The 27,450-nt window shown below is 37.3% G+C and overlaps 1 protein-coding gene across 3 annotated transcripts in view; it reads right to left on the bottom strand.

The window, feature by feature from the left end:
* The window catches only part of SLIT2 (slit guidance ligand 2), a 375,056-nt gene that overhangs the window by 48,839 nt on the left and 298,767 nt on the right, over positions 1-27,450 (bottom strand). For all 3 annotated transcript variants that reach the window (XM_060655343.3, XM_060655344.3, XM_060655345.3), the window contains 8 exons: positions 25,615-25,683; positions 22,479-22,550; positions 21,922-21,993; positions 20,217-20,288; positions 17,023-17,186; positions 4,045-4,169; positions 3,808-3,905; positions 1,885-2,024 (listed from right to left, as the gene is read on the bottom strand). In XM_060655343.3, the coding sequence (XP_060511326.1) occupies positions 1,885-2,024; positions 3,808-3,905; positions 4,045-4,169; positions 17,023-17,186; positions 20,217-20,288; positions 21,922-21,993; positions 22,479-22,550; positions 25,615-25,683 (812 nt within the window). The remainder of the gene's footprint in view (positions 1-1,884; positions 2,025-3,807; positions 3,906-4,044; positions 4,170-17,022; positions 17,187-20,216; positions 20,289-21,921; positions 21,994-22,478; positions 22,551-25,614; positions 25,684-27,450) is intronic.

Raw genomic sequence — 27,450 nt, 5'->3', positions numbered from 1 at the left:
GGTGAAGACTCAAAAGAAATGGGTGAGAAATAAGATACAGCAAATCTAAAGCCAAAGCCGGTGGACCCCTCTCCAAACCAACTGAGAAGAGTTTGCCACCTTCTGTAAAGTATCATAAAAAAGGCATCTAAGAACCTGAATACAAAGTGCTTTCAAGCCTCAGTTTTCATCAGGGCATATAGATAAATCCTTGGTCTCTGTGCTCAGGAGCACACTGGCTAATCCAAATGTGCTTGAAATGCTTAGGTCCAGTTTAGCCTGGTCAAGTGGAGGTTAGTTTCAAGAGGCTTCCAAAATTAAGCCCTTAAGATAATGATTAGAACAATGAGAGGAAAACAGAACTTCTCTCTCCTAAGAAGGTACTAGGTAACAGATTTTAGTGCAAACATCGGGCTTCTTGTTCAAGTCTAAGTTAGCTCAGCCAAGAAAACTCAAATTCTCAGGGTAGCTCCAAGGGCCCCAGGATCTGTCTGTGCATGCAGGCCATTGGCAACTCTCTGAGGTGTGACACAAGTAATATTAGTGTGAATGTCAAAGCTATGCAGCACCTACACTTCCCAACCATTTTAGAATGGGTACCTGTTGAATATATTTGGTATCCTTTATTAATGTGAAATATCAAAGAATTCAAACTAGTCACTAAGGGGTCCAAGGCTGCATATATGTAATTGAACAATTATGATACAACATGTTCAAATTCCTACTGGAAACTTAGTATATTACACTATATGACATCAGATGCTTCACTGGTGTGAAAAAAAAAACCCCAAAACAAACAAATATGGAAAAGGCAGGTTCAAAGGCACTCAAACAAATCTGGGATGTCAAAATAGAATGTTTGTATTTTATCTAGCATTTTCCCATCAGGAAAAGTACTTATTGAAATGCAAAGTTTGAGTATTCCATAAAGCTTACATTTCAAGGCTACCCTGACAAGTCTCTGGGAAAGTGAATCATACAGATGTGCTCTCATCTTTTCATGTTTAGAGATGTTAACCTCAGTCATCTACCCAGTTATCTTATCCTCTGATATTCTTAACTATGTATTGAATCATATGGAAATACATAGTTAATGAAAAATGCCCATCAAAATGAAAATGGTAACTTTGAACAGAGTCACAGAATCTACTTCCCCATCTTTCCTTGTAAATCGAATGTGTAACATTCTCTTTTCTCCATCAACTTTAAAACTAAGTGGTTTATTAAGGAAACAAGATAGCAACTATTTCACTTCTTATTCATAGCCACAAAAATCCATCAAAACAGATATATTGACATAACAGGGTTAGCCGAAACTTGACGTTGCCTTTATAGCAAATTGGTTTGTGCAGGGAAGTTTATCAGTTCAGACAGAGTTATGAAATTTATCACCTTAAGATACGAAACGTCAGGAAAAAGGCAATAATCATGAGATTATCCAATGTGCTCAATATCTTCCTGATTCTGTTTTATTTTGAAGGACAGGAGTTACTGGAGGAAAACACTCACTAGTGAAGAAACACCTAGGGACACAAGTAATCTCAAATGCTTAATTGTGTTTTGACTGTGAAAAAGTGGCCTCTTTTCCGTATGTATTGGTGGGTTGGTTTGCATAGGAGAGGTGCTTTACGTGAAAATGCTTTACAGTTGTGGGAATAAAAGCTTCAGAATGGTAACTTTTGCTGGGTAGCATGACTGTATGTAGATGTCTGTGGTTTGAACTTGCTGCATCTTTTATTTGGTTGATCCAAACCATTTTTGTCTGTTATTCACATTACATCTAATTTTCAAAACACCTACCGGTTATGGAATAATACAATGCTTACTATATGCATACGACACAGGGCCACTGATGCTTTCAAACAGGTACACTACTGATGGCACAGCATTTTCGCTTCTCCTTACCTGTGTACTCAGGTGGGCAAAGGCACGTGTAGTTGTTAATTCCATCGACGCACGTAGAGTTATTTTCACAATCGTTATCTTCACAGTCATCAACATTGACTTCACAATTTTCTCCTTCAAATCCATCAGCACAAATACACCTGAACACCAGGGGAGAAAAGACCAAAAAAAAAAAAAAAAACCAAACAAAAAAAACGAAAATAAAACAGAACAAAAAAGCACGTCCTTGGTGCATTTAGAACTATATAGTCTAAATACTGAAAAAAGCTAAACATCCTCATCCATTACAGACATTTTAACTGTTAAGAAATTAAACTTTAAAGTACTTTTAAAAGACATGTAGTAGGCATGAGTTTAAAGTAGTATCCCCCAAATCAGAAACAATTTGAAAAAAGAGAAGCTTTGCCGGCTGCAAGATGGCAAACAGCCCCATAGTCCTATAAGTCAATATATCCAATGTATTTGCAGGTCTAAAACACAAGCAAGGTTTACAGCCCTAGATACATTGATCTCAAGTTGTGCTCTAATAAAATGATTCATGCTTCTTTGCTCATTAATGAGGAGCAACTGGGTCTGACATTAAATTTTTTTTAATGTTTATTTAGTTTTGAGAGAGAGAGAGGGGGAGAGAGCGTGAGCAGGGGAGGGACAGAGAAACAGCTAGCACAGAACCTGAAGCAGGCTCCAGACTCTGAGCTGTCAGCAACGAGCGCAATGCGGGGCTCAAACCTATGAACCATGAGATCATGACCTGAGCCGAAGTCAGATACTTAACACACTAAGCCACCCAGAAGCCCCGGTTCTGACTTTAAAAATTACACCACTTTCTGGCGCCTGGGTGGCTTAGTTGGTTAAATGTCCCACTCAGCTCAGGTCATGAGCCTGAGGTCCATGAATTAGAGCCCCATGTAGGGCTCTGTGCTGACAGCTCAGAGCCTAGAGGCTGCTTTGAATTTTGTGTCTCCCTCTCTCTCTGCCCCTGCGCCGCTCACGCTCTCTCTCTTTCTCTCTCTCAAAGGTAAATAGACATTAAATAAAATAAAGAAAAAAAAATTACAACACTTTATATCCTAGCAGTAATGTCTTCCATATCTCAAAGCAAAAAAAAAAAAAAAAAAAAAAATCTGAAAATAAAATTACATCTTCCTTGTCATTATAAAATGTAAATGTTCTCTTTAAGTCTCAACAAATACAATATTTTTCAATGACATAAAATATTGTACATTTGTTTTCAATAGGTATCAGGATAATCTTTGAGTAAAGTCTTACTGAAAAAAGAGACCATTTCATAAGAGAATGCAGAAATGAAGAATACTTACTGTAAAAAGTGATATTTCTAACAAGCTATGTAGTAGATTAACATTCTTATGTGAAATTATTACTGTCATTATAAGAACTCTATTTCATAATTCATGAAGTACATCTGAAGTAATTGTACTGTATGATTAAATAACTCCAGATTAAAAATGTTCACAGCATGTTTGTCTACTCATTTTGTGGCCTGGAAATGAATCATTAATTTTCTGTTCCAGTGGGACCTACGTCTTATCATTACACACTGTCTGTGAAAGCAATACACAAAACAGATGAATATGCATCTTGAAGTAGGAGACTATTGGCTATTAATTAGCATAATAGAGCTACTACTCTGTCTTGACCTAATCTGACTATATGAATCATAACGCATGCATGTGCATATGTTTAAAAATTCTTGATTTTATAGCATCCCGAGTTGGGAATACTGTAACGTTTGTTTTTCATATTACAATATCTCTGAGAAGGACGAATGCATATTGTTCTGGTGAACACATTTCTGGCATTCTTTTAGGAATAACACCCTTTTATTTGAAAAGGAAAATGAATGTTTGCTTAGTTATTCTTGTTCCAATGCTTCAGACAGAATATTAGAGTCCAGTGACCTACCAGAATCCATCTTTTTCTCCTTCCTTTAACTGGCAAGTTCCTCCATGTTTACATGGGTTACTGATGCATGCATGAATAGGAACATCACAGTCCTGCCCCTGGAGAAGGAATGGCCAAGTAAAGTCAAGTGTAAACAAAGCAGATCTCAGTACATAGAGAAAACACAATAGAATGACGAGGACCCACCGAAGAAAGCTATGTTTTCAGATGATGTCTCCCTTAAAAGTTTCTACTTACCTTGAAACCATATGGACATGTGCAGCGATAAAAGTCAACTGGGTCATTGTTACAGGTGCCATCATTTTTACACGGATTTGATAAGCAGGGATTACATTTAGCTAGAATATTGACATCCACGGGACCTGAAAATTAATTTAAAAACATAAGAAACTGATACCTTGTTATTTTTAGTTCACTTATTTACATGCCTTAATATAACAGTAGATTTTGTACAAAAAATATTGGTCACATATCTATATGTATTTCTCTTCCGTGAATAAAACAGAAATCTGCATCATCATATAATGTTCAAGAATGCAACAGGAGACCATCTCATTGAGAGCTGTGGTGAGACCGTCCAACTTCAGAGTGGGGCTATGGGTTGTGATCTTGGGTGATTAGGATCTGATGTTAGTGATGCAAGTGTCACGGGGTCGATCCCCTCAGAGGTTAACTAGTCTATGTGGATGCATTCCATGACCATTGCCTGCACTTAACTTCAGTCAGCTGTCATGGAAATGCATACCATCAATCCCAAAGAGGACTGTGTGTGTGTGTATGAGTGTGTGTGTGTCTGTATGTTGGGGGATATGTGTGAAGGTTTAATGAATACATATAAATACATCAGCGCAATTAAAAACACAATAGGGGCGCCTGGGTGGCTCAGTTGGTTAAGCATCGGACTCTTGATTTTGCCTCGGGTCATGATTTCATGATTCTCTCTCTCTCTCTCCCTCTCTCTCTGCCCCTTCTCTACTCTCACTCTCAAAATAAATAAATAAAATAAACTTTAAAAAATACAAAAGTATGCACCTGCCCTGATATCATTAGTTCAGTAGTGTTATTTTCACACAGGAGAAAACAGTGCCACCTTTATGCATATGGAAATAAACCAAAAATATAATTTCCATTATCTCTTCCCTCATATCCTCTTGGTTCAGTATGCTATCACATTAGCACAGGCATGTGGTGGGTGAGATGTCTGTATCTTCCTCTCCAAGAAGAAAACACCATTGAAATCATCTTCTCTTGCAATCTCACTTTTTGGGAAACACATTTTAAAAATCTCCTGTTCCGTGAAAGGTTTAGATTAAATGCAGATTCACGTGCAACCATTTTTCTTTGGTTGCACATATTCATTCCATAAATGGCTAACAACGTGGAAACTGTACTGTCTTCAATAAAATTATGATCCACTGATGCTACGTTTTGCCATATTTTTGAGCGCTCAAAAACGCTTTTGGCAACGGAGGAGGACAATAGAAGAGTGACCTATTCATACATGTAAAATGCAAATATTTTATAATATAATAATGAATCATGTTTCTGTCATCGCCATCTCTCTGTATTTCTTTATCCTCGCTGGGACAAGCAGCAATGATTCCAGCTGCACATTTCATCACACGTTATTTCCAGCAAAGTCATCTGAGTGGGCTGTACAGCATGCCCCTCTTCCCACCATCACTGATCTAACCTTCTAAGGTACCTCCAGCTGAAAATTCTATGGTTTCTGCTCACATAAACTATCTTTTGTCAGACTTTTTCTGCAGATCACAGTTTATGTTTGTGATTTGTTGGTCTACTGACAGAAACATAAAGAAAACGTGAATTATCATAGTCGGCTTAAAAACTCTTCAGGGGTGCCTGGATGGCTTAGTCAGTTAAGCGTCTGACTCTTGATTTTGGCTCAGGTCATGATCTCAAGGTTCGTGTGTTCCAGCCCCTGTCGGGCCCTGTGTTGACAGTGTGGAGTCTGCTTGGGATTCTCTCTCTCTCCCTCTCTCTCTGTCCCTCCCCAGCTCGTGCATGTTCTCTCTCTCTCTCTCTCTCTCTGTCTCAAAATAAATAAGTAAACTTAAAAAAAAAAACACCTCTTCATATCTATGTATTGCCTTATCCTGGAAAATACCAGTACATACTCATAAAATGGTGTAGGAGCAAAATCCTAAAGAGGATAGTATTCTGTATTGGTCAGTGTTTCTATTAACAAAAACCCTGAAAAAATTCTACAAAGAGATTCCTGTTTCTTTTCTGACCATCAGAGAATGGACAACAGTTCTGGGGATGACTTTATTAATGGAGGGGGGTGGTATTTACTCCTAGCGACTCCTCTGACACTAGGGAGGCCTTGCCAGCAATCTCTTTGCTTTCTCTTCATAACCAGAGGAACTAATGCAGTCTTTATAGCAAATCACAGCTGGGAAATTGCTGGGATGAATATCGAAGTGATGCTCTGAGACATTTAATTTCTCACCCCCGTTCCAACTTGTTTATCAAATAAATTTAGCTCTTCAGCACAATGGAGGAATCAAAGGTGGCAGTTAGTTAAGGCAATACGTTAAATTAAGATAATAACCACCCCCCCCACCCCCCCCCCCAGCCCCAAACAGCGTTGTGTTGGCTAACTGTATCAGGTTTGGAATCAGCAATAGAAAAGGAAGTAGTGGGTCCCTTAGCTAGGTTAGAAGAAAGAAGAATCTAACTTGGAAAAAAAGGCATAGGGGGAAATAGTAAGAATGTGCACCAGCAAAACAGAGCATCAGCAAATACGAGGACTGTAAACGCTCATCTGGCCACTTCCCAAGACCTTGAGGAAAACTGTCTCTTGGTCTATTTAATGCTTCCAACCTTGTAAGCCTGCGGTTTGAATAGAGGAGTTCAGGGTTGGCAGTCTCTGTGTTTATTCTGTGGAATGTGACATTTTTCAAAAATCATGTTTGAGTATTTAGATGAGAAGCCAGAGGTTGTTTCAAAAAAAATTAAATACATTTTGAAGAATGTAATAGAGTATGCAGAGAACCACATTGCCAAACTGGAGTCATCCCTGTCCGGTTTAGCACAGAGCCAAGATGCATTTAATAAATAGCCAGTGAACTATACCTAATCTATTAATCAATAAGGACCAATTTCTCCACTTTTTTTTTTTCCAGGACCAAATGTAGTTTCCTCTCCTGCTCAACTATTTTCATTACCTGGAATTTCTTATGGGTATACCAAATGGGATCATTGCCCCCTTGTATATATTCAGTTTAGCTAAAACTAAAGGAATCGAAATGACATTTCTCATGTGCACAGGTTGCTCTTGATGTATTTTTTAAACATGTAAACTGTTTTGGTGGCATCATAATTAGGATTATAGCTCTAAAATACTGGGTTCTAACTCCTTCTGGTCAGTAAAGTTGACGACTACAGCTACCACTCTATCTGCTTCTGTTTTTTCAAACCCCTCTTTTTAAAAAAGTTTGTTTTAATGTTTTTATTTACTTTTGAGAGAGAGAGAGAGAGTGCACAAATGGGGGAGGGGCAGAGAGAGAGGGGGACCGAGGATCTGAAATGGGCCGATGTGGGCCTTGAACTCACAAACCGTGAGATCATGACCTGAGCCGAAGTCTGGACACAACTGTCTGAGCCAGCCAGGTGCCCCTCAAACCCCTCTTTAAAAGTCAATTCTTCAAAGATAATTTCTTATTCCTAGTTCCTGAGTTTGGTGAAGGGTAATTCAAAAGACTGTGAGTTGTATCTATTCCAAATAGTTTCTTAAAATTTTTTAAATGTTTATTTACTTTCATTTTATTATTTTGTTCTTTTAAATTTGTTTAATGTTTATTTATTTTTGAGAGACAGAGAGACAGAGAGAGCATGAGTGGGTGAGGAATAGAGAGAGGAGACACAGAACCCAAAGCAGGCTCCAGGCCCTGAGCTGTCAGCACAGAGGCTGATGTGGGGCTCAAACTCACAAACCATGAGATCATGACTGAGCCGAAGTCAGAGGCTTAACTGACTGAGCCACCCAGGCTTCCCTCCAAATAATTTAATAATATCTTAAAAATGATATAATTTTCTTATTTATTTTGTCTTTATTACTTATTTTATTTTCTTATTTAGATTATGATTCCACCCAACTAAGCATCCTTTCTATAATGTGATTTTTAAATCCACCTGGTTTATCTAAATCTGCTCATTTCTATATTCTAAGTCTTCAGAATTATATCTCTTATATCTAGCTCTCTTCTCTCATTTGTCTCCCCGTCATATTTTGCCCCTCTGCTAAGCCTTTTATTTTCTCTTTGCCTTCAATCTGTGAATCATTTTCCACCCAGGATACTTTCTCTGAGATCCCTCCTGCAAAGCTCTTATTCAAGGGGAATGACATCTTTAATCTGTTTCTATAACAAGGAGATGATATCAGAGCTAAAAAGAGATGCTAATTAAAGTCACAATAAAATTGTAGAAGAGCATAACTCTTTGGGAACAAACAAATACATGTAGAATTTTGCACACTTGATTATTCCCAGATGAAAGACGATGTCCCGGGATTGGATTTAGACAAGTCTCTTATCATAATGCAAGTAATCTTGGACAGAGAAATCTCAAGCCCATCAAGCTAAGTTATTAATCTAGATTTGTTAGTAAGTGTGTGGAGTTAGGGTAATGGCAGTCATCTCAATGGGTTGCATTAAATGAGATGGTAATGAGTTTTGAGTACAAAACATAGTGAGAGCAAGCACATAAGCCACAGGAAGTTCTGACAGTCTTCCCTAGACCTCCAAAGAGAGTTGGTAGGTAGCTGAAAGGAACACGAGTGGTTCACTTAGAAGGAGAATAGAAGTCTTCGTCTGCTTGTTTACTCCAGCTTTAGCATAGACAAGGGAGAACTAGAGCCTGCTATTTATTCATTCATTATAGGTTCACTGACTACCTTCTGTCGATGCCAGGGGCTGCTGAAATTTGGGCCAAGTGTAGGGACTATTATTATCAAAACCATGGGGAAAAGACAGGGGGAGCTGAGAAATAATTATCCATTGGGTAACAATACCCAGAGCTAATGATTTTATGTGTTTAAGTAGACTGCAACTGCGATTTGTAAATTTGACACAAGCGCTGGAAACATCATTAATATTAAGAAGCAGAGTTTTTTATCTTGCATTGCTGCTTGGCAAGGAACTGCAGCTTGCTTGCTGATATCTTCACCAATCTTCAATCTTTCCACCTGCCCAAAGTTAACTGGTCTAAAGAATTTTAAATTATTGCCAACACATTAGTCCTCTTAAGATGTGTGCCACACAAAGCATAAGAGACTGTTAAAAACTGAGAACAAACTGAGGGTTGATGGGGGGTGGGAGGGAGGGGAGGGTGGGTGATGGGTATTGAGGAGGGCACCTTTTGGGATGAGCACTGGGTGTTGTATGGAAACCAATTTGACAATAAATTTCATATATTGAAAAAATAAATAAATAAATAAATTAATTAATTAATTAATTTAAAAAAAATGTGCGCCACAGAAGAGGAAAAAAAAAAAAACAACCCACAACAACTAGCTTCAAGAAAACAGAGTTTCCTAACGTCACCGAAATGAAAGACGTCAGTCTAGGATAACTAGGTTGATTTAAGAGTTAGCCTTGGCTTAAGAGAGTCCTCTAGCATCAGCTATATGGATTGGAAGTGCATTTAGCTTAATAATTCAAAGGGAAATTGAGCCAAAAGTTTGGTTAACAATTTGTCTTTGCCAGTCACTTTAATCTTTAACAGACAAACTGCTGGACCTCAAATCCATTAAAGCTTTCAAGCAGACTTGCTTACTTGACTGAAATCACTACGTATGCACCTGACACCAATATTGCCACCCACTGAGAATTGCACCTCACTTTGATTTATTACTAAAAGCTCCAGACACAAATTTCTAACTATATCTCAGAATCTGCCTTCATTCTGGCATCTCTTGGAAATGTAAGTCAAGTAAGAGAAGCCTCTAGCACTGCCCTTGTATAAAGTCAAAGGTACGTCACAGACAACTCAGGAAAAATGTAGGAGATATTTGATGTTTGGCATAATTAACTAAAAGGAGGTTTTATTTCAAACCCCAAAACTCTGAGCCCTACTTGCTATTGCACTGCTGCATCTCTTAAGCATTATTTTTAATAACATTCCATCATTAGGTCATTCACTTATCGAATATTTATTGAGGATCTAATTTGTGCCAGGCAGTAAGCTAAGTTTTGGGAGTTCAAAGGTAAGTGAAATGCTGAAGCTTCTGGAAAATCTTACAGTTAAGTAGCAGACACATGGGTATCTCAACTATAGAATGCAGTTATAAGGGGATGTGGGAAATGAAAATGCATGTTTTGGAATATGTGTTTTAAGTTTCTGCAAGTCTATAAGGGGAGGAATCACTAGGTGAGTGGGAATATGAATCTGAAGTTCCTAAGAAAAATCATGGCTGATATTTGAAGCTGTGGGATTGAAATCAATTATTTAAATAGGGGTAGGGAGGGAACCTCATGTATGTCAACATTAAAGAATATAAGAAAAAGATGTCAGCAAAGGAATGAAGAGGCAAAGAGAATATACAATAAGAAATGACTACCAATTTCTAAGATGAAAGATAAAGATGATTAAAAAAAGAAGCCATTGAAATTGGCAAGATGGAAATTGCTGGAATCTCTTCATTTTCACTATAGTGTTGGGGATAGTCAACAGATGATAGGGGGTTAAAACCTTTTAATTTTGAGTTCCATAAATGATTTAATAAAAACACAAAAGCTGCATATTATACCTCTGGGATTACTAGGCTTAGCCATTTGGTACATACACGTGTGAACTCAGGCAAATAAATGATCTTCTTGAGCCACAATTAAATGGAAAAGAATGATAATTATTTCATGGAACTTGATCATATCAGATTGAATATGGACATACAATATTTAAGAACAGAATATGAATCGTTGGTTCTCATCACCTATTAAATAAATGTCGGTTACAAGTTTCCCAGTGTTTTAAGTTTTCAAAGGGTAATTAAAAATCATCCTTGTTTTTTTTTTTTTTTTTTTAAAGTTATTTGCCAAAAGCAAATACCTATGTACAAACCTGAAAATATTTTCTTTGGCCAGTGTGCAAATCATAATCCCCCAAAAGCTAAGATTATTTCAAAGCTATAACTATGTGCTGGTGGTATTAAATTCGAAAATGTAAAAAATATTTGACCCAGTTCTAAATATTACTTCAAAACTGATTTAGTGAATTTTTCCTTACTTCTAGTTTGGGTTATTTATTTATTTATTTACTAACGGTTATTTATTACCGAGAGACAGAGAGACACAGAGCGGATCAAGGGAGGGGCAGAGAGAGAGGGAGACACAGAATCCAAAGCAGGCTCCAGGCTCCGAGCTGTCAGCACAGAGCCCGATGTGGGGCTTGAACCCACGAACCACGAGATCATGACCTGAGCTGAAGTTGGACACCTACCGACCGAGCCACCCATGCACCCCTATGATTGATTTTGATATATGTTATTAGCATCTTGAATATATACTTTTATTGCCAAACCTCCATATTGTTTTGAAATTATAGATTTAAATGTACCTATCAGTAGAATATAAACTGTATAAAGACAAGGGTTTTTCTCTGTCCTGTTTATGACATGACTATATTCTTAATACCTTGGAACTGTGCCTGGTGCATAAAAGGAACTCATATAATGCATGGTGAATGAAAAAAGGAATATATCATTCATTTCCATTAGACTGTTCACTCTTTGGCACATTTAAGTGTCTGATAAATGTCTGTCAAATTAAAAGTGAACAATTTAGCTGTCTGTATAGCTAAGTATTTCTGAACCAAGAACAAGAAACAGAATATTAGAAATTCACAATATCCTGCATTCCACTGGGAGAGAATTTCCACTTTACCGCAGACTTTTGGATCATTCTAATGTCACTGATATTTAAAAGATGAAGACTAGACATCTGGGTTTTAAAGAAAAGTCATGACCATCTGCTTCCCACTCAAGAATGTTCTAATCTGGGTATTAATTAAATATTCTCTGATAATCTATTTCATCCAGTTTATTTATTTCCCTTGTACCTGAAACTATGAGATAATACCATAAAGAAAATATTCTAAAAAATGTAGTATAAAATTTGTATTAACTGAATTTATTACTTAAAATAATAGCCTAGCCTATCCTAGCAGAGAAAACATTTTAAAATATATTTAAATATAGCTATATAAACATGTCTTCAATTAAAGGATATTCATTTTCCTGTTGTAATTTTAAATTACTATTTACAAATCTAGGGGGGACTGGGTGGCTCAGTCAGTTAAGCGACTGACTTCGGCTCAGTCATGGGCCTCATGTGAGGTCATGATCTCACAGTTTGTGAGTTCGAGCCCCGCATTGGGCTCTATGCTGATGGCTCAGAGCCTGGAGCCTGCTTCGGACTCTGTGTCTCCTTTTGTCTCTGCCCCTCCCCTACTCACACTCTGTCTCTCTCTCTAAGAAAATAATAACGATAATAAAAAAAGAAGTTACTTATTTACAAATCTTAATATTAGGAGCATGTATTTTCATGATTTTCATGAATGAAATAAAACATATTAAACTGATATAACTATGGGAAAAGTGAAAATATTAAAAACTCAAATTACAAAATATTTAAAGAGGTGTCATTTCATTGCTTTCGAGCTCACAAGGCATGTTAGCTCCAAAACTCAGTACTCCGTAGATTTCTTAGAGTGGATCATTTTAATGAATAGATTCGAATACTTTGTCTTTTACCAATCCACTTATTATGAATAAATATTTCTAGCAGAGCGCATGAAAGTGGTTCAAAACTTTCATTTTCTAAGTATGTTTCAACAGCAGAATGGCAATCTTATTTATATGGATCATTTGTTTTGAGAATATTTTTATTGAAAATTATAAAGTAAACTTCAGTGGCAAGCACTAGAGTCAGTGATCAAAAATTATGGCTCTCGGGGCATCAGTTAAGTGTCCGACTTCGGCTCAGGTCACGATCTCACGGTTTGTGGGGTGGAGCCCCACGTCAGGCTCTGTGCTGACAGTTCAGAGCCTGGAACCTGCTTCGGATTCTGTGTCTCCCTCCCTCTCTCTTCCCCTCTCCCCCTTTGTGCTCCCTCTCTCTCAAAAACAATAAACATTAAAAAAATACTTTATAGCAAAAATTCTGGTTCCTTCTTTTAGCAGCTGAGTGATTTTGAACAAATTGTTTAATCTCTCTAAATTATAATATCTTCATCTCTTAAATGGGGAAAGAACAGTACTTAGTTTAGTAAGGATATAAAGGTTATAAGAGATAGAAATCTATGTAAAATCCTCAGCATGGTGCAAGCCACTCAATATGAGCTGTTGTTATTTATTATTGGTAGTCGTCGTGCAGAGATGCATTCTGTGCTGCCATAAATCTTCAACTTGCAGACAACGAAACCACAATATTTTGACAAATGCCAAGAAATGCTGGCAAAGGGCATTCTGAGTTGCAAAGTTTGCTATCACTCCAAAAGTGTATTAAGTTATAGAGAAACCAAGTTAATCTTCAAGTCTGCTAAATGCAATTACATTATATTTGTGGAGTTCTGAATGTCTACACTCTTGTCCCCTGCCCTACAACCATGTTGTCTGTCACCCAGCTTCGGGCATGCCTTCAAATACATGCAGTTGACTTGAGAACTTAGTGAATACTAAACTGAACCACAGTTCCAGCATTTTCTATAACACAGCTCTGCTCCTGTAGCACCTTCCTCACACTTGCCAGCTGGTCCAAACAACTGGCTTCCATCTACCTGCACTCAACTTCTCACAGCCACTCTCTTCTGATGCAATGTCTTCCTCTGAGCTTTTGTAGCAACCACGCTATCCAACATGGTAGCCAGCAGCTGCACGTCACTCTTTCAGGTTAAATTTAAATTAAATAAAATTTGGGGTACCTGGGTGGCTCAGTTAGCTGAGCATTCAACTCTTGATTTTGGCTCAGGTCATGATCCCAGGGTTCGAGCCTGGGATCGAGCCCTGCATGGCTTCATGCTGAGGTTGGAGCCTGCTTAAGATTCTCCTCTCTCTCTCCCTTTGCCCCCTCTGCCTCGCTCATGCGTGTGCTCGCTCTCTCTCTCTTTCTCTCTCTCTCTCAAAAATAAATAAGTAATGCATTAAATAAAATTAAAAATTCACTTCTTCAGTTGCAATAGTTACATTTCAGCAACCACACATGGCCAGTGACTACCGTATTTGATCGCACAGATACGGAACATTTTTATCACTGCGGAAAGTTTTATCAGGCATCACTGAATCCAGACTAATCTTCCCTCAAACACATTTTCATTCATGTCACTCTAAGAACTAAATAAGACGCTATTAATGAAAAACAGGTCAAATCAGTTAGTTAAATCTTGAGTTTAACAGACTTACGTATGTGTGTATGTTTGTATGTGTCAGACTTCTGAGAACATTTAAATAAATGAATGTGAACTATGACACTCAAAGAACTGAATATAAGTATGTAGCTTGTCTCAAATTCATATCATCATGAAATATTTTTAAAGGAACTATCTCCAGGGAACTCTAAACTTGGAAAAATATACATAAGCACCACATTGTTCAGAAGGAAGAAGTATCTGCTGTATGGAGTAGAATAACAAAATCAGTTTACAGTTTCTCAACTTCCCCATGAAATCTTTCTAAAACCCATCTGCCTAATGATGCCTGTTTTTTTAATTAATTATTATTATTACTTTTTTTATTTTAGAGAGAGAGTGTATGTGTGTGAGTGGAAAAGGGGCAGAGGGAGAGAGAATCTTAAGCAGGCTCCATGCTTAGCACAGAGCCTGATGTGGGGCTCAGTCCCACGACCCTGGGATCGTGACCTGAGCCGAAATCGAGAGTCAGAGGCTCAAGTGATGGAGCCACCCAGGTGCCCCAGCCTAACAGGAAGTTTTTAACGCCAGTGTCTCCTTCCCTATCTCCCGTTCGACAATCGCCTCCACTTTACAAAATAATGATATACCTCTCAGCACACCAGAAATTTGGGGCAATGCCCCCCAAAAACATCTGCAGTTACAAAAAGAGTAATTTAAAACACTGGTTATCTGCAAAGCTTCTGGCAACCGATGCACATAATTTCAGAGAGGTATTTCCAATAAAATTTTACTTTCAGATTTAATAAAAATATTAACATGCTCATAAATAATTATGCTGTCCCAAGCAATGGTGCTCATATGAGTATTAACAGCAATTCAATTTTAGGAAAAATTTAAAAACTCCAAACATTTCTGGTGGCAGGAAATTTTAAAAATTCAAATTATATACATTAGTAGCAAAAAATGAGACAATTCACTGAGTTGCTGGAAATAGAAAGTCAAGGAGACAAACAGAGTTTCAAGGAAAAAGAACAATGCGGGACATCTGGGTGGCTCAGTTGGTTGAGCGTCTGACTTCAGCTCAGGTCATGATCTCACGGTTTGTGAGTTCGAGCCCCGCATCGGGCTTGCTGTTGTCAGCACAGAACCCACTTTGGATCTTCTGTCCCCCTCTCTCTCTGCCCACCCCTGACTCTTGCATTTTCTCTCTCTCTCTCTCTCTCTCTCTCTTTCTCAAAAATAAACAAACATTTAAAAAAAAAATGCTTCAAGGGAATACAGTTTTTGGAAATTCCTTCTTTTATCAACAAAACATTGTTTGCCCTACATCACAGTTTTGTTGGTGTTCTGAAATGCTATGATGATAAAAGTGTCAGCTAACCTATAGAGTGCTTACTGTGTGTAAGGCAGTGTGTTTTACACATATTAATTCAACTAATCTTTTTCCCCAGCTGTACTGAGGAATAATTAACAAACACAATTGTATATACTTAAAAGGTGTGATGATGTGGTGGTTTGATATACACATACACCGTGGAATGATTAATAGGGTCAAGGTACTAAGAACACCCACCTTCTCATAGAGTTAACCTTTGTGTGTGTAGTAAGAAAGCTTAAGATTGATTCTCAGCAATTTTCCAATCAGAAGATACCATATTATTAACTATGCTCACCAGGCTCGACACTAGGTCCTCATAACTGACTATTCTTATCACTCACAGTTTGTGCCTTTAACCTACATCTCCCCTTTTCCCCCTTCCCTCCAACCCCTGGAATGTACCATTCTATTCACTGTTTCTGTGACATCGGCATTTTCTTCACTTTTTTCTTTTTTTGATGTCACATATAGTAACTTATCTAATTTTCACAAAACATTTTGAGGTTTGTACTATCTTCATCTCTGCTTACACACAAGGAAACTGAGGCACCGGCTGGTTAATCTATTAAATTCAAGTTATGGAAGTATTGAAAAGTGAAGCTGGAAATTCATACCGTGACCCACTGCTGTATATTACCTACTTTGATGCCTTCCTACCTAAAATGCTCAAGTGTTGAAAGTTTATCTCTTCAGCTAGGTTTGCAAGCCTCGGAAGGCAAGACCATACCATTCTCTTCTCTATGCTCCGCGAAACCTAGGATTTAGTTTTGCGCATAAAACAGATTTAATCTAAAACAGTTCAGTAGTAGTTATCTCTGGGTATTATGATGAATGCTTAATTTTAGTTCTTGTAGAAATATAATATTTATCATTAACATTTTCCCATTCCGTGGATTTTCTCTTTTGGGCATGTATTACTTTTGTAATAAAAGAAAAAAAAGTATTTGTTACTAAGGCACTATTTAAAATCCATAAATACATAAAACAAAGGGAAAAGAAAGGAATATAAACAAGCAAGGGACACCCACATGGACATAGGAGGCAAGTCAGAAGGTTTGGCCTGAAGACTCGGGAGGGCTTATTTCTCCTTACCTGGCCTCGGGAAGCCGCAGGGCCCTGGGAGCCCTAAGAACAGGGCACATATTCAGACAACGCAAAAGCAAAACAGTTGACTTGTTAGAGGCTATCAGAGAAATTTCCAGAAACCGTGAACTCTTCATTTCTCCATACATTTTAAAGAAAACTTAGATATAACCACTTAATTATTTCTGCAATTTATTTGCAAAGCCTAGTTCTTTACTTGGGCTCCTCAGGTAACAGCTCAGCCCTGTATGAGCACTGGGTAGAATCAGGAATTATTTACTAGGGGCCGTTCAGCTCTACCTTTGAAGTCTAGCAGCAACGTTTTTCCTCTTAAATTAATGCAGTGGATTTTTATTTACAGAAGTACAAATGGTAAAAGATCATACCTTGACATGTAAATTTTTTGGAAGGAGTTGTGAGTAATAATTTATCTGCCATTTCTCCAGGACCAGCACAGCGCGCAATTCCAGGTTCTTTGTATTCCGACTTTACCCAGTCCGATAACCACTGCATGTTACAATCACAGTAAAGAGGGTTGGCTCCAATTGCTCTGGAAAACAACACCACAAAAGCACACACACATACACACACACAGTATGGAAGTATTGTTATTTCCTAAAGGAACATAACTCAAAGTGATGCTCAGTAGAAAATCCCTATAGATTTACTGATAACAGTTTAGAAGAAAATGGAAACATCAGGGATTCGCCATTTTCCTGAATTATGTGCGGCTGGGATTTAGAGACTTGTCACCAGTCTTAAAATTTACCTGGTCTTTACAAGGTCTTCTTGTATTTGCAGAGACAGGTTTATATTGGATGTAACATCACCCGACACGCAGATTATACTTAGTTCATTCATCAATTATTTACTGGGAACCCAATCACTATGCCAGGTTTTGGGGACCCAAACATAAATAATACATTATTCCTAACCCCAAAGAACTCCTTCTGCAGAGGTGATTAACATATACTCAAACATGCAAATCATTTGCATTAGAAGTGCAACAGTAGAAGTATTTACAAGGTGACTGTGAGCAGAGTCACCTTGTGAATAACTTTCCTGGGAGGCTGGTGGTTAAAAGTATGAGCTTTTACACAGTTAGATTCAAGGAGGCGGAAAAGATTGGGAAGGATGTCTCGGAGTAAAAGGCTAGTAAGTGCAAAGTCACAGAGATAAGAAAGGGCATGAAATAATAAAGATGCATAGAGCCAGTTCACCAGAGTGGATCTGGACCTTCCCTAGGTGTCAGTCCCTTTATAAAGTCCTTTATTTTAGGTCTTTGGTTCCCACTCACATTTGCAGTAGTACTGACAGCAAAAGTAATCAAGATGATAGCTAACATTGATTTTACAATATGCAGGTACTGTGCTGAGCCACTTATACGAACTACCTCATTCTGTCCTAAATGGCAACTTCATGAGGTCAACGGTATTACTAATTCATTTTACAGATTGTGAAACTGAGGCCAGAGAAGTTACTCCATGGGTTTTGTAAATTTGCCAAGCTTGGCAGAAGTAGTCCATGCATAAAGTGGCATTTAAAATGGATTAATTTTGATTTATAATCAACTTGTGATTAGTAACGCTTCTAGGCTATAGTCTAAGTACAATTAAACTTACTCTTTCATGAAGAAAGGCCCCAAATATACTTGTAAAACCATAATACTTTATACTGTCGCAGTTTTAGTGTCCAACTTTAACCAAGAATTGGAGTACCGTAACTGTTATGCTCAGATTAAAACCTTTCTTCTAAATTAAAAATGAGAAAATTATGTTTTTGAGTCACCTGGTGCCACCTCTACTGACATTTGCTAAGTCCTTACTCTGCAAGGGGATGCAGTGGAGAAAGTGAATGGAGCAGAGCTCTTTATGATCTAGAGAGTCAAAGACAAATGCACGAAAGAAATACATGACAGAGCAAGGCACATGGCAAGAGATATTCAAACTGCCCCTATCATCGGTGGCGGTGCTCATGCGAGAAGTTGGTGCCTTCCTTGAGCTGCCTTTTCTGATAAGTCACCCTAACACTAGCAGAATGGCTACTTTCTTCTTCTTCTATTTTTAATTGTTTTTAAGGTTATGTATTTAGTTTGAGAGAGAGAGAGAGAGAGAGAGAGCGTGCGTGAGCAGGGGAGGGGCAGAGAGAGAGAGGGAGAGAGAGAATCCCAAGCAGGCTCCACGCTATCAGCACACAGCCTGGTGCGGGGCTCAAACTCACGAACTGAGATGGTGACCTCAGCCGAAACCAAGAACAGGACCTTTAATCGACTGAGCACCCAGGCGCCCCTGGCTACTTTCTTCTTAATGTTGCGTACTCTCCCAGACAGTACCAAGCTCTGCACCCCTGAGCTAGAAGCCTTCACCACACTCTATCTCATGCAGATGACATCCATGGAATTTGTAGATGAGTAGCCCTGATGTGGACTCTGAGGTAGGTGCTGGAGTTCAGACATGAAAAAGTGGAGGTTTTTCCTCCTGGGACCCGATGGTTTAGTGGAAGGGATACTAACGATAGGCACCAAACAGTCTGACAGACAGACAAAAAAACCTACATTGGTTAACAGGGCCCAGTAAAGCACATTCAGATATAGCAAGATTGACTATTGGCTCCTCTCCTCTGCCCATCCCCCTTTCTCAATTGTTCACACGTATCTTCTTGGGGTTTGGTGGGGTTTGGAGAGGAAGGCAAAGCCACGAGATAACATGACAGGCAATTTCTGGGGAACTGGGAAGCTCGGATACTATTTGGGCCTAAGCATAAATACCACCAGGTGGCGCCAAACCCACCCTGACACAAAGAAGTTTTAGATCCAAATGTGTTCCTGGAACTTCGTTCCAGGTTTGCCATGACCTTAACACTACAACTATAAATAATACAATAATGGAAATTGGCCCAGAAGAGGTTTTTTTGGACCCCATTTATCACATATTTTATATTTTTTTATTCTACTTGCAAAAAATAGGGAGGTACAGGGTCCTATGAGACAAGAGCACAAAGAAAAGGAAGAAAACAAAACAAAACAAACCCCACAACATTTCACCCAGTATGAGAATTTGGCAATTTCCTCCTATCATAGTATGAAATCTTGAACCATTTCTAATTTATTTTTTTGTATGGTGCGATATCCAGTACTCAGTAGTATTTGCTACATAAATGAGTCTGGTTTGAGCATATCAAGATAGGCTTCATAAAGGACATAATATTTAGAAAGTCACCTGGACGATACAAGGTTTGAACAGACTGAATTGGAGGGGAACTGGTATTCTAGGATCAGAGAACGTTAAGAGAAAATGCATAGCTAGGAAATGGGAGAGCCATGTTTGTAAGAAGACATTATTAGCTAAGTAAAGAGAATCCCACTCCATTAGTTAATGGAGAGTAAGGGCCAGAAGAATAAATTAAGGCTATCTTGCAGAAGGCACTGCATCTAGACTGAAATCTTCGCATTTTCTTTAAAGCTGGAACCAATCACATCTCATGATGTGACAAGAAAGGGGTGGCAGAGGGCTGTATGTTCCAAACTCACTCACCAGGGAGAGTTTGACCCTAAACCCACATTCATGAACTAGGTACTCACAGGTGTGATAATGCAGAAAGATCATTAAAAGCACCTTCGGGCACAACAGAAATGTCATTTCCATGTAATGAACTAAAAGCAAGAAAAAGCAATATTAAATTTCTTACACGTCAGCGAGTTCAGAAAAATTCTAACACGTGTGAGATTTTAGTTTATACTAAGCACTTCAAATCAGCACAGAAAATATGATATATTCAAGACATGGTCTTGGTATAATTAGGTATCTATTTGGGAAAACGAAAAGTTCTTATGTCACATCATATGCATAAAATCAATTCTAGATAGATGACTTAAATATAAAAATAAAACTAAAAATGTATTTAATAAATAGAGATCTCCTTTTTATGAACATAGGATGGCAAAGGCTGTCAAAGCACTATATAAAACTCAGAAACCATAAAGGAAAGTGATACATTTTTGACAATGCAAAATACATCCATAATTAATATGAAAGACAACCTATAGGGAACAGAATGGAAAATAGCTGCAAAATATATAAGACACAAGGATTAATTCCTTAGTAAAAAGACCTGCAAGCTTAGAGTCAAGTAGTAGATGCATAAAGACATGTATGTTAATAAGGAAAAGACAAAGCACTCGATAGAAAATAGGAAATGATATGATCAGACTCATGGAATAAGAAACACAAATGCTCAATAAAAGAGTAAAATATGCACAAATGCTCTAGTTATTGGAATTTCAAATTAAAACAGGAATGGAAAATAACATTCAACCTATCCTAGAATTATTCATATTATTCAATATTTGCCAGAGTGCTTTGAAACAGGTACTCTATTAAAACAGGTACGCAATCTGTCATAGAACAAGAATGAAAGGATTAATACTATTCAGTATTTGCCAGAGTGCTTTGTAATAGGTGCTCTATTAAAGGAGAGTTGGTGGAAAATAAATTTGTAAACTGACACATCCTTGTTTTAGGGGGGCAACTTGACAGTTACTTTTGGTATTCTCCCAGGACAGTTAACAGTAAGGTGAATGTGTAGGATGCTTGCTCCAGCCCTGTAAGGGATAACACAAGTCTGGAATCAAGCCACGTGATAGCAAAAGATGAGGACGATTAAATAAGTTATGGTTCCTTCGTCCTATGGAATACTCTGTGCCAGTTAAATAGTTGAGGGATATTTCTAGATGATGGAAAAGAAATAGTCGAAAGCATATTGTTAAATAAGATGAGCCAATGACAGAATAAGAACAAATCCTATTTATGTTTTTTTAAAGTTATATCGCTGTGGGCATACATATACCAGCATATAAAAACAAATGCATATAAAAGAAGACCGGAAGACAAGACAAAACTGTTTAATTGTTAATTCTGGGTGAGGGGATTGTGACTGAGAATCAAATTTCATTTCATATATTTAAAATACATTTTTGTAGTAAAAATGTACTCATAGATAATGCAATCTTTAAAGAAATGAACATTTCGTACATTTCTTTCAAAATTAGTTGGATCTATATGAAACATACATATTATCTATTGCCAAATAAATGACCACACCAACAATGTGGTGTTCTTCAAATAAAAGCTGTTGAGTATGATATGGGGAAAGAAGTAATCTTCCTATTTTCAAATTTGCAGTAAATCCTAATGTGTACATCAAAAATATCCCCAAATCATTAAAAACACAAGTCAAAACTCAGATCCCCGAGATAAGAGATATTTCGCTGCGCATAAGATGCTTACAGTAATCGGAGAGACTTCAATCCATCGAAGGTTCGAGGAGGAATACATCTCAAACGGTTGTAACTAAGAATTCTGAAAGCATACATAGTCGATTTGTTTTACTCAGATATCCCCAAATGGCCAAATGTCATTTTAAAAATGAAGCAGTTAAGAAAAGGGTTGTTTTAGCATTTCATAAATTGAGAATATCGATGCATAATACTTTAATGTTTGTGTTTTCACTAATACAACATATTTATTTTCAAATACAGTCTAGAATGCTTCCTTCCCCAGCCTATTCCCTCTCCCAGGTGGCTTTCCTCAGAAGTCTGTCTTAAGGATCTCTTCCAACCCCACCACAAGTGTAAATTATTCTTTGCTCCTTTTATAGAACCCAGCACTTTAACAATATCTGTATTTGTTTGTTTACTGAGGTTTTGTTTGTCTGTTTCTCCCAACAATATTTATATTCCCTGAGGGCAGACTATCTATCTTGTTAACAGGGAACATCCAAGTGCCTAGAAAATGCCTTTAGTCCAGTGAATTGATAAACAGTCCATATCACATTTCACACTCACAAGGTGAGGAGCTGGGTCATGTTGCTGAAGCTCTGATTAGAAAGGGTGCTTATTCGGTTGTTACTTAAGTCTCTATAAAAGAAAAAGAAAACAAAAAAGGAGTCTACTGTTACCAGAGGAAGTGAAATATTAGTGATTCTTAGAAAGAGAAGGTTCTTCTTGTTCAGTCACAGCTGCACGGTTAGCACTCAGCTTTTACCTGAAAATAACGAAACACTGGATAACCCTCTGAGGTACATCGTAATATTCATAATTATTCACGCCCCTGCCTGTTGAAATTAGAAGCGATGATATGTTTTGCTTTGGCCACTGCAGTAAGTGCGGGCACTGGTGCCAGGTTTCAGTTCAAAACAGAAATCTTAGAGGCTCCCGGGTGGCTCAGTTGGTTAAGCGTCTGACTCTCGATCTCGGCTCAGGTCATGACCTCAGGGTTCGTGAGGTCAAGCCCCACGAAGGGCTCTGTACTAACAGTGTAGAGCCAGCTGGGGATTCTCTCTCTCCCTTTCTCCCTGCCCCTCCCCTGCTCGCACTCTCTCTCAAAATAAATAAATAAACCTAAAAACAAAAACAACACAGAAGATTTGGAGTGAGCTCACTTTCCCCATACCCCTCTGCTCACTGCTTTGCAAGACTTGTGATGTTTCACAGCCAGTGCCTGTGCCTTGGTCCCAGAGCAAAGGCATGTGACAGGTGGAGGCCACTCACAACAGACACATCTTATGCGTGACAAATAAACCTTTGCTCATGAAGGTTCCATTGGTTGTACATCCTTTGTCTTCCCTGTTATATATGCTCCTTGATACACACAGTCAAATTTGATAACTAAAAGAACTCATTTAATTACATCTGGAATGCCATAATTAAAAACTTTGCCCTTGGAAAAAAAAAAAAAATCACTGGCGTACCGTAGGTCTTTAACAAATATCTGTTTAATGAATAAGTTAACGGGAGAGATGTGGATTTTTTACCCAGTGCTACATGGCTGTTTATACAAGTGTAACTGGTACTATGGGCTGTGATTTATATTCAGTTAACACGATCTTATTTTTATTACATATAATAATAAATGTGACCATATATGATACATATAATACTTATTGTACTATAATTACATTATAACATATAATGTAATATAATAACACATAATAAATAATGACATATTTTATTGATATACATTAAATATCTTTGGCAATTTTGCATTAGGAAAAAATTAGTGAATATAGCCATACATATACTCATACAGTGATATGTATATATTCTCTGTTTTTTTAACACAAAATGCTAAATACATAAATAAAAGTAAGATTCATGAATAAGTGAAAAATTATAGGTCGTAATTTATGATCATTTTTTAAAAAGTTTATTTTTTTTATTTTGAGAGAGAGAAAGAGACAGAATGCACAAAGGTGGGGAGGGGCAGAGAGAGAGGGGGAGAAAGAATCCCAAGCAGGCTCCATGCTGTCAGCTCAGAGCCCAAAGCAGGGCTTGATCTCACGAACTGTGAGATCATGACCTGAGCCGAAATCAAGAGTCAGACGATTACCCAACTGAGCCACCCAGGCACCCCAATTTATGATTTGTATGTGTGTGTGTATTCACTGCTTTTTTCTTCTAAAGCAAAACATACAAATAAATGTAAGATGCAGAAAAGCTGAAGATAAAATATCAGTAAAATGGACCTATAAAATTGTGAAATGATAGGAATACTATAGGAACTTAATAATTCATCTTCTTAGCTGCTGAAAACTACATAAATTTAGAAAATAAGTTAAGTATATCTATATTGGCAGAAGTTACCTGAGTAACTTGAGTTACTCATGAGTCATTGGTAAAGTCATTTCTGGATCTACAAATTCTCATCTTTCATTTCCGACCTGGTCTTAAATAATTGCGTACTGTTCCATAAATGACCCAATTCACCTGAAGTGACTGTCTGGAAATTGCAGTAATTTAAAGGTTTGTTTAACAGAGCAAAATGTATGCAACCAAGTTCTTGCTGCTACTAAATAAGTGACTAGGGCCAGAACACGACATCTTAGGGGATATTCTCCCTTAATTTAATCACTGGTCATTTAAACAGTCCTACATACTTTTTACAAAGTGATTTAAGGGAAATTGAAAATGATTAATAGTACTTTAACCAACCACAACCTTGCTTAAGTCAAGTTTATGTTGGGAAATGTAACATTTTCTGTGACTTACGTTTCTAGAATTCACTAATTAGGAATAAACCTTCTTATTCTAGGAACACTAGAAATCAGCCTTCTCAGCCAGCTGTATTCACTCGAAAATCATATAGGACTTAAATTAAAGATAAAGTATTTCCATTTCAATTTACTCCCATTGCTGATTTTTTTTTTGATAAGTTTTATCAATCACCAGCAAGGCTATTCTAAGTGTGACATTATATATAGTAAGATTGCATCTTTTTAAAAATATTGTGCATATAACTAGATCAAAATGTTGGTATATTTAAATATAGTCTTGTATTACCACTTAAAAATCCATTTACATTAATGAAAGAGAGAGATGTTATTTTACAAGGACATTAAACCCAACTGAAAAAAGAAAAAAGTCCATGTCTGAAATTTATGCCCAGGATATCAGCAACTTTGTCAAGTCTACTTAAATACTGCCCAAGTAAAATGAATTTTATAAAATTAAATTTGAATACCGGAAGCCCACAACTTAACTTAGAATGTATTATAAAAGAAAATGAAACCTAATAAAATGCATTTTCAACGTTATTACTATCCATGACCTTTTGCTTAAAGTCAAGAATCAAGCCATTATTTTCTATCTTTCTCTTCTTGGCTTATGATAAAATAGCCCATATTCATCATCAGTCGAGGTATCCAAATTTGCTGCATTTCTGTAGTTCTAGGCTACTTAGGCTTTATCACATTTGTACTTTGAATTAGAGGAGGCCCTTTCTCTACGATGCACCATTGCCTGATTGATATTCAATGAAGATGTAGCTAGTGATCCAGAACCGCAATGAGCAAGTAGGGAGGCATCTAACTGTAAATGATTTATCTCATCTGAAAGGTTCACTAGATCTTCTGCCCGTTGCTACCCCCACTTTCATGAAACAGAGTAAGGAGTCAAAGATGAAAATACGCAACACATTACTTACATAAGTGTTAAATGTTTGTAGTTAAAGAGCTCCTTAGGAACCAGTGTAAATTGGTTCCCATCCAGATACCTAAAAACAAGAAAACAATATTATCTTTTTTGTTTTTTCTAAAGGAACAGAGGTGTGATATAAAATAGTTGACACTATTTCACTCTTAACTGAGGCAAGAAAGCACTTGGCAATTCTGGCTTTAAAACATCATGTTCCTAGCTGGGGTTCCTATTTAAAAGAAGTAAAGGGGGAAAAAGCAGAGTTGTCCAATCTAGTAGAATTATTTTGTGGATCACTTAGCATAAATTACAAAACCAAGGAGATACTGGTGAGTGCAGTTCTTTGAGGTTTATGTAATGAGGTGAGTCATGTGTCCAACTGTGTGTCAAGAAGAAGGTTCATTCAATCAACCATATTTATTTGGCCTCCTGTGTGCTTGTATTTACACGGAGACAATACCATGAAATGCATTCGCTACTGACAGAACCTCGCCACCGAGGGCCAAGACCACTCTCCACTGCCTTAATAGGGATCCATACACTTAGCAAATAACAATGGATGGTTTGAAGGAGATACTTAGGAATTTGGATGTAATCAGATTTCAGTTAAAGATATCTTGAAAATAGTTTTTAACCACTGTATATCTGCTTTGTGACAATAATTTTAGAAGGTTTCATAGAACATCACCACCTTTATCAAGGACACAATATAGCATATATATGTAAAAGTAATAAATAACCACACATATGTGAAGTTTCCCTTTCTGACCAAAGTCAGCAGAATAATCTGCAGATAGATTGACTCTGGGCTAACTAGCAAGCCATAAAAATAAATGAATGTGTAAAGTTCTATCCATAATGTCACAAAAAGAAAAATAAACTGCATCTCAATCAAGGCTGTTTTTTCCCAGAATATAGATGAGGAAGGGTAAAAATGTCTTTCAGCAACGTAGGCCATCTCACTGTAGATGTGCCTACAAACCATTGTGGCACCTTGGACACAGGCCACCTCCTACTCCAGTGTTGTGGCAAATCTTAAGATCCAAGGTTGAGGTTATTAGTATTTTTGCTGGATATAGAAATCGCTGAGAAATTGCCTCAGATAATAATCTGTTTCAAATAGTTCAAAATAAAAAGTTATATAAAAGGCACAACTCATCAAAATATGTGATAAATATGTAATCAAGAGTCAGGCATATGTTATGAGTTCTTATTATGCTTGCTCAAATTTTCTGACTCTGTGTTTCTTCTTTGACTCCTCTTTCTGTCCTCCACCTAAGTATTTCTTGGTACCACTAGAGGGAAGCATAATCCCATATAGTTCAGTACTTTCCCTTTATTCTGGAAAACGCCATAACAGAAAGCTAAAAAGATTCAGAATGCGTGCTATGGATGTGTACATGTAAAACAGTCTAAGAGGGAAATTACATGGAACTGATTAAAAATAATAGATACCATCTGTTTAAAACTGTCCAATAAAACGTACTTATTTTTGCCAAATTCTTTAATAATTTAATATAATATGCAATGAGATTTTTCTAATACACACATATATGTGATTGTAGAGAAGGATCCTGCTAACTTGGTATGATTCTAAGAATAAGCTCTTGGGGAGGTAAAACTTGAATTCACAAGAGACCAGTTAATATTTTCCTCATCTCTATAACATATTTTGTTAGAAAAATATTACTTTCTAATACTTTGTAAGGAAACAGATTGAAAATTCAACTGTCTGACAGAAGAAACATATGGACGGCAGAGACGGGATATGAATCAAGTAGCTTCTCAGATGAAATTCAATAATGAAATTAAAGAATAAGTTTAAAATTATTTGCTAGGCATTGGG

The sequence above is a fragment of the Panthera onca genome, chromosome B1 (assembly GCF_046562875.1).
Source record: "Panthera onca isolate mPanOnc1 chromosome B1, mPanOnc1 haplotype 2, whole genome shotgun sequence".
Lineage (NCBI taxonomy): Eukaryota > Metazoa > Chordata > Mammalia > Carnivora > Felidae > Panthera > Panthera onca.
Note: the sequence above shows the minus strand (reverse complement) of the source record. Positions and strands in the feature narration are given on the sequence as shown.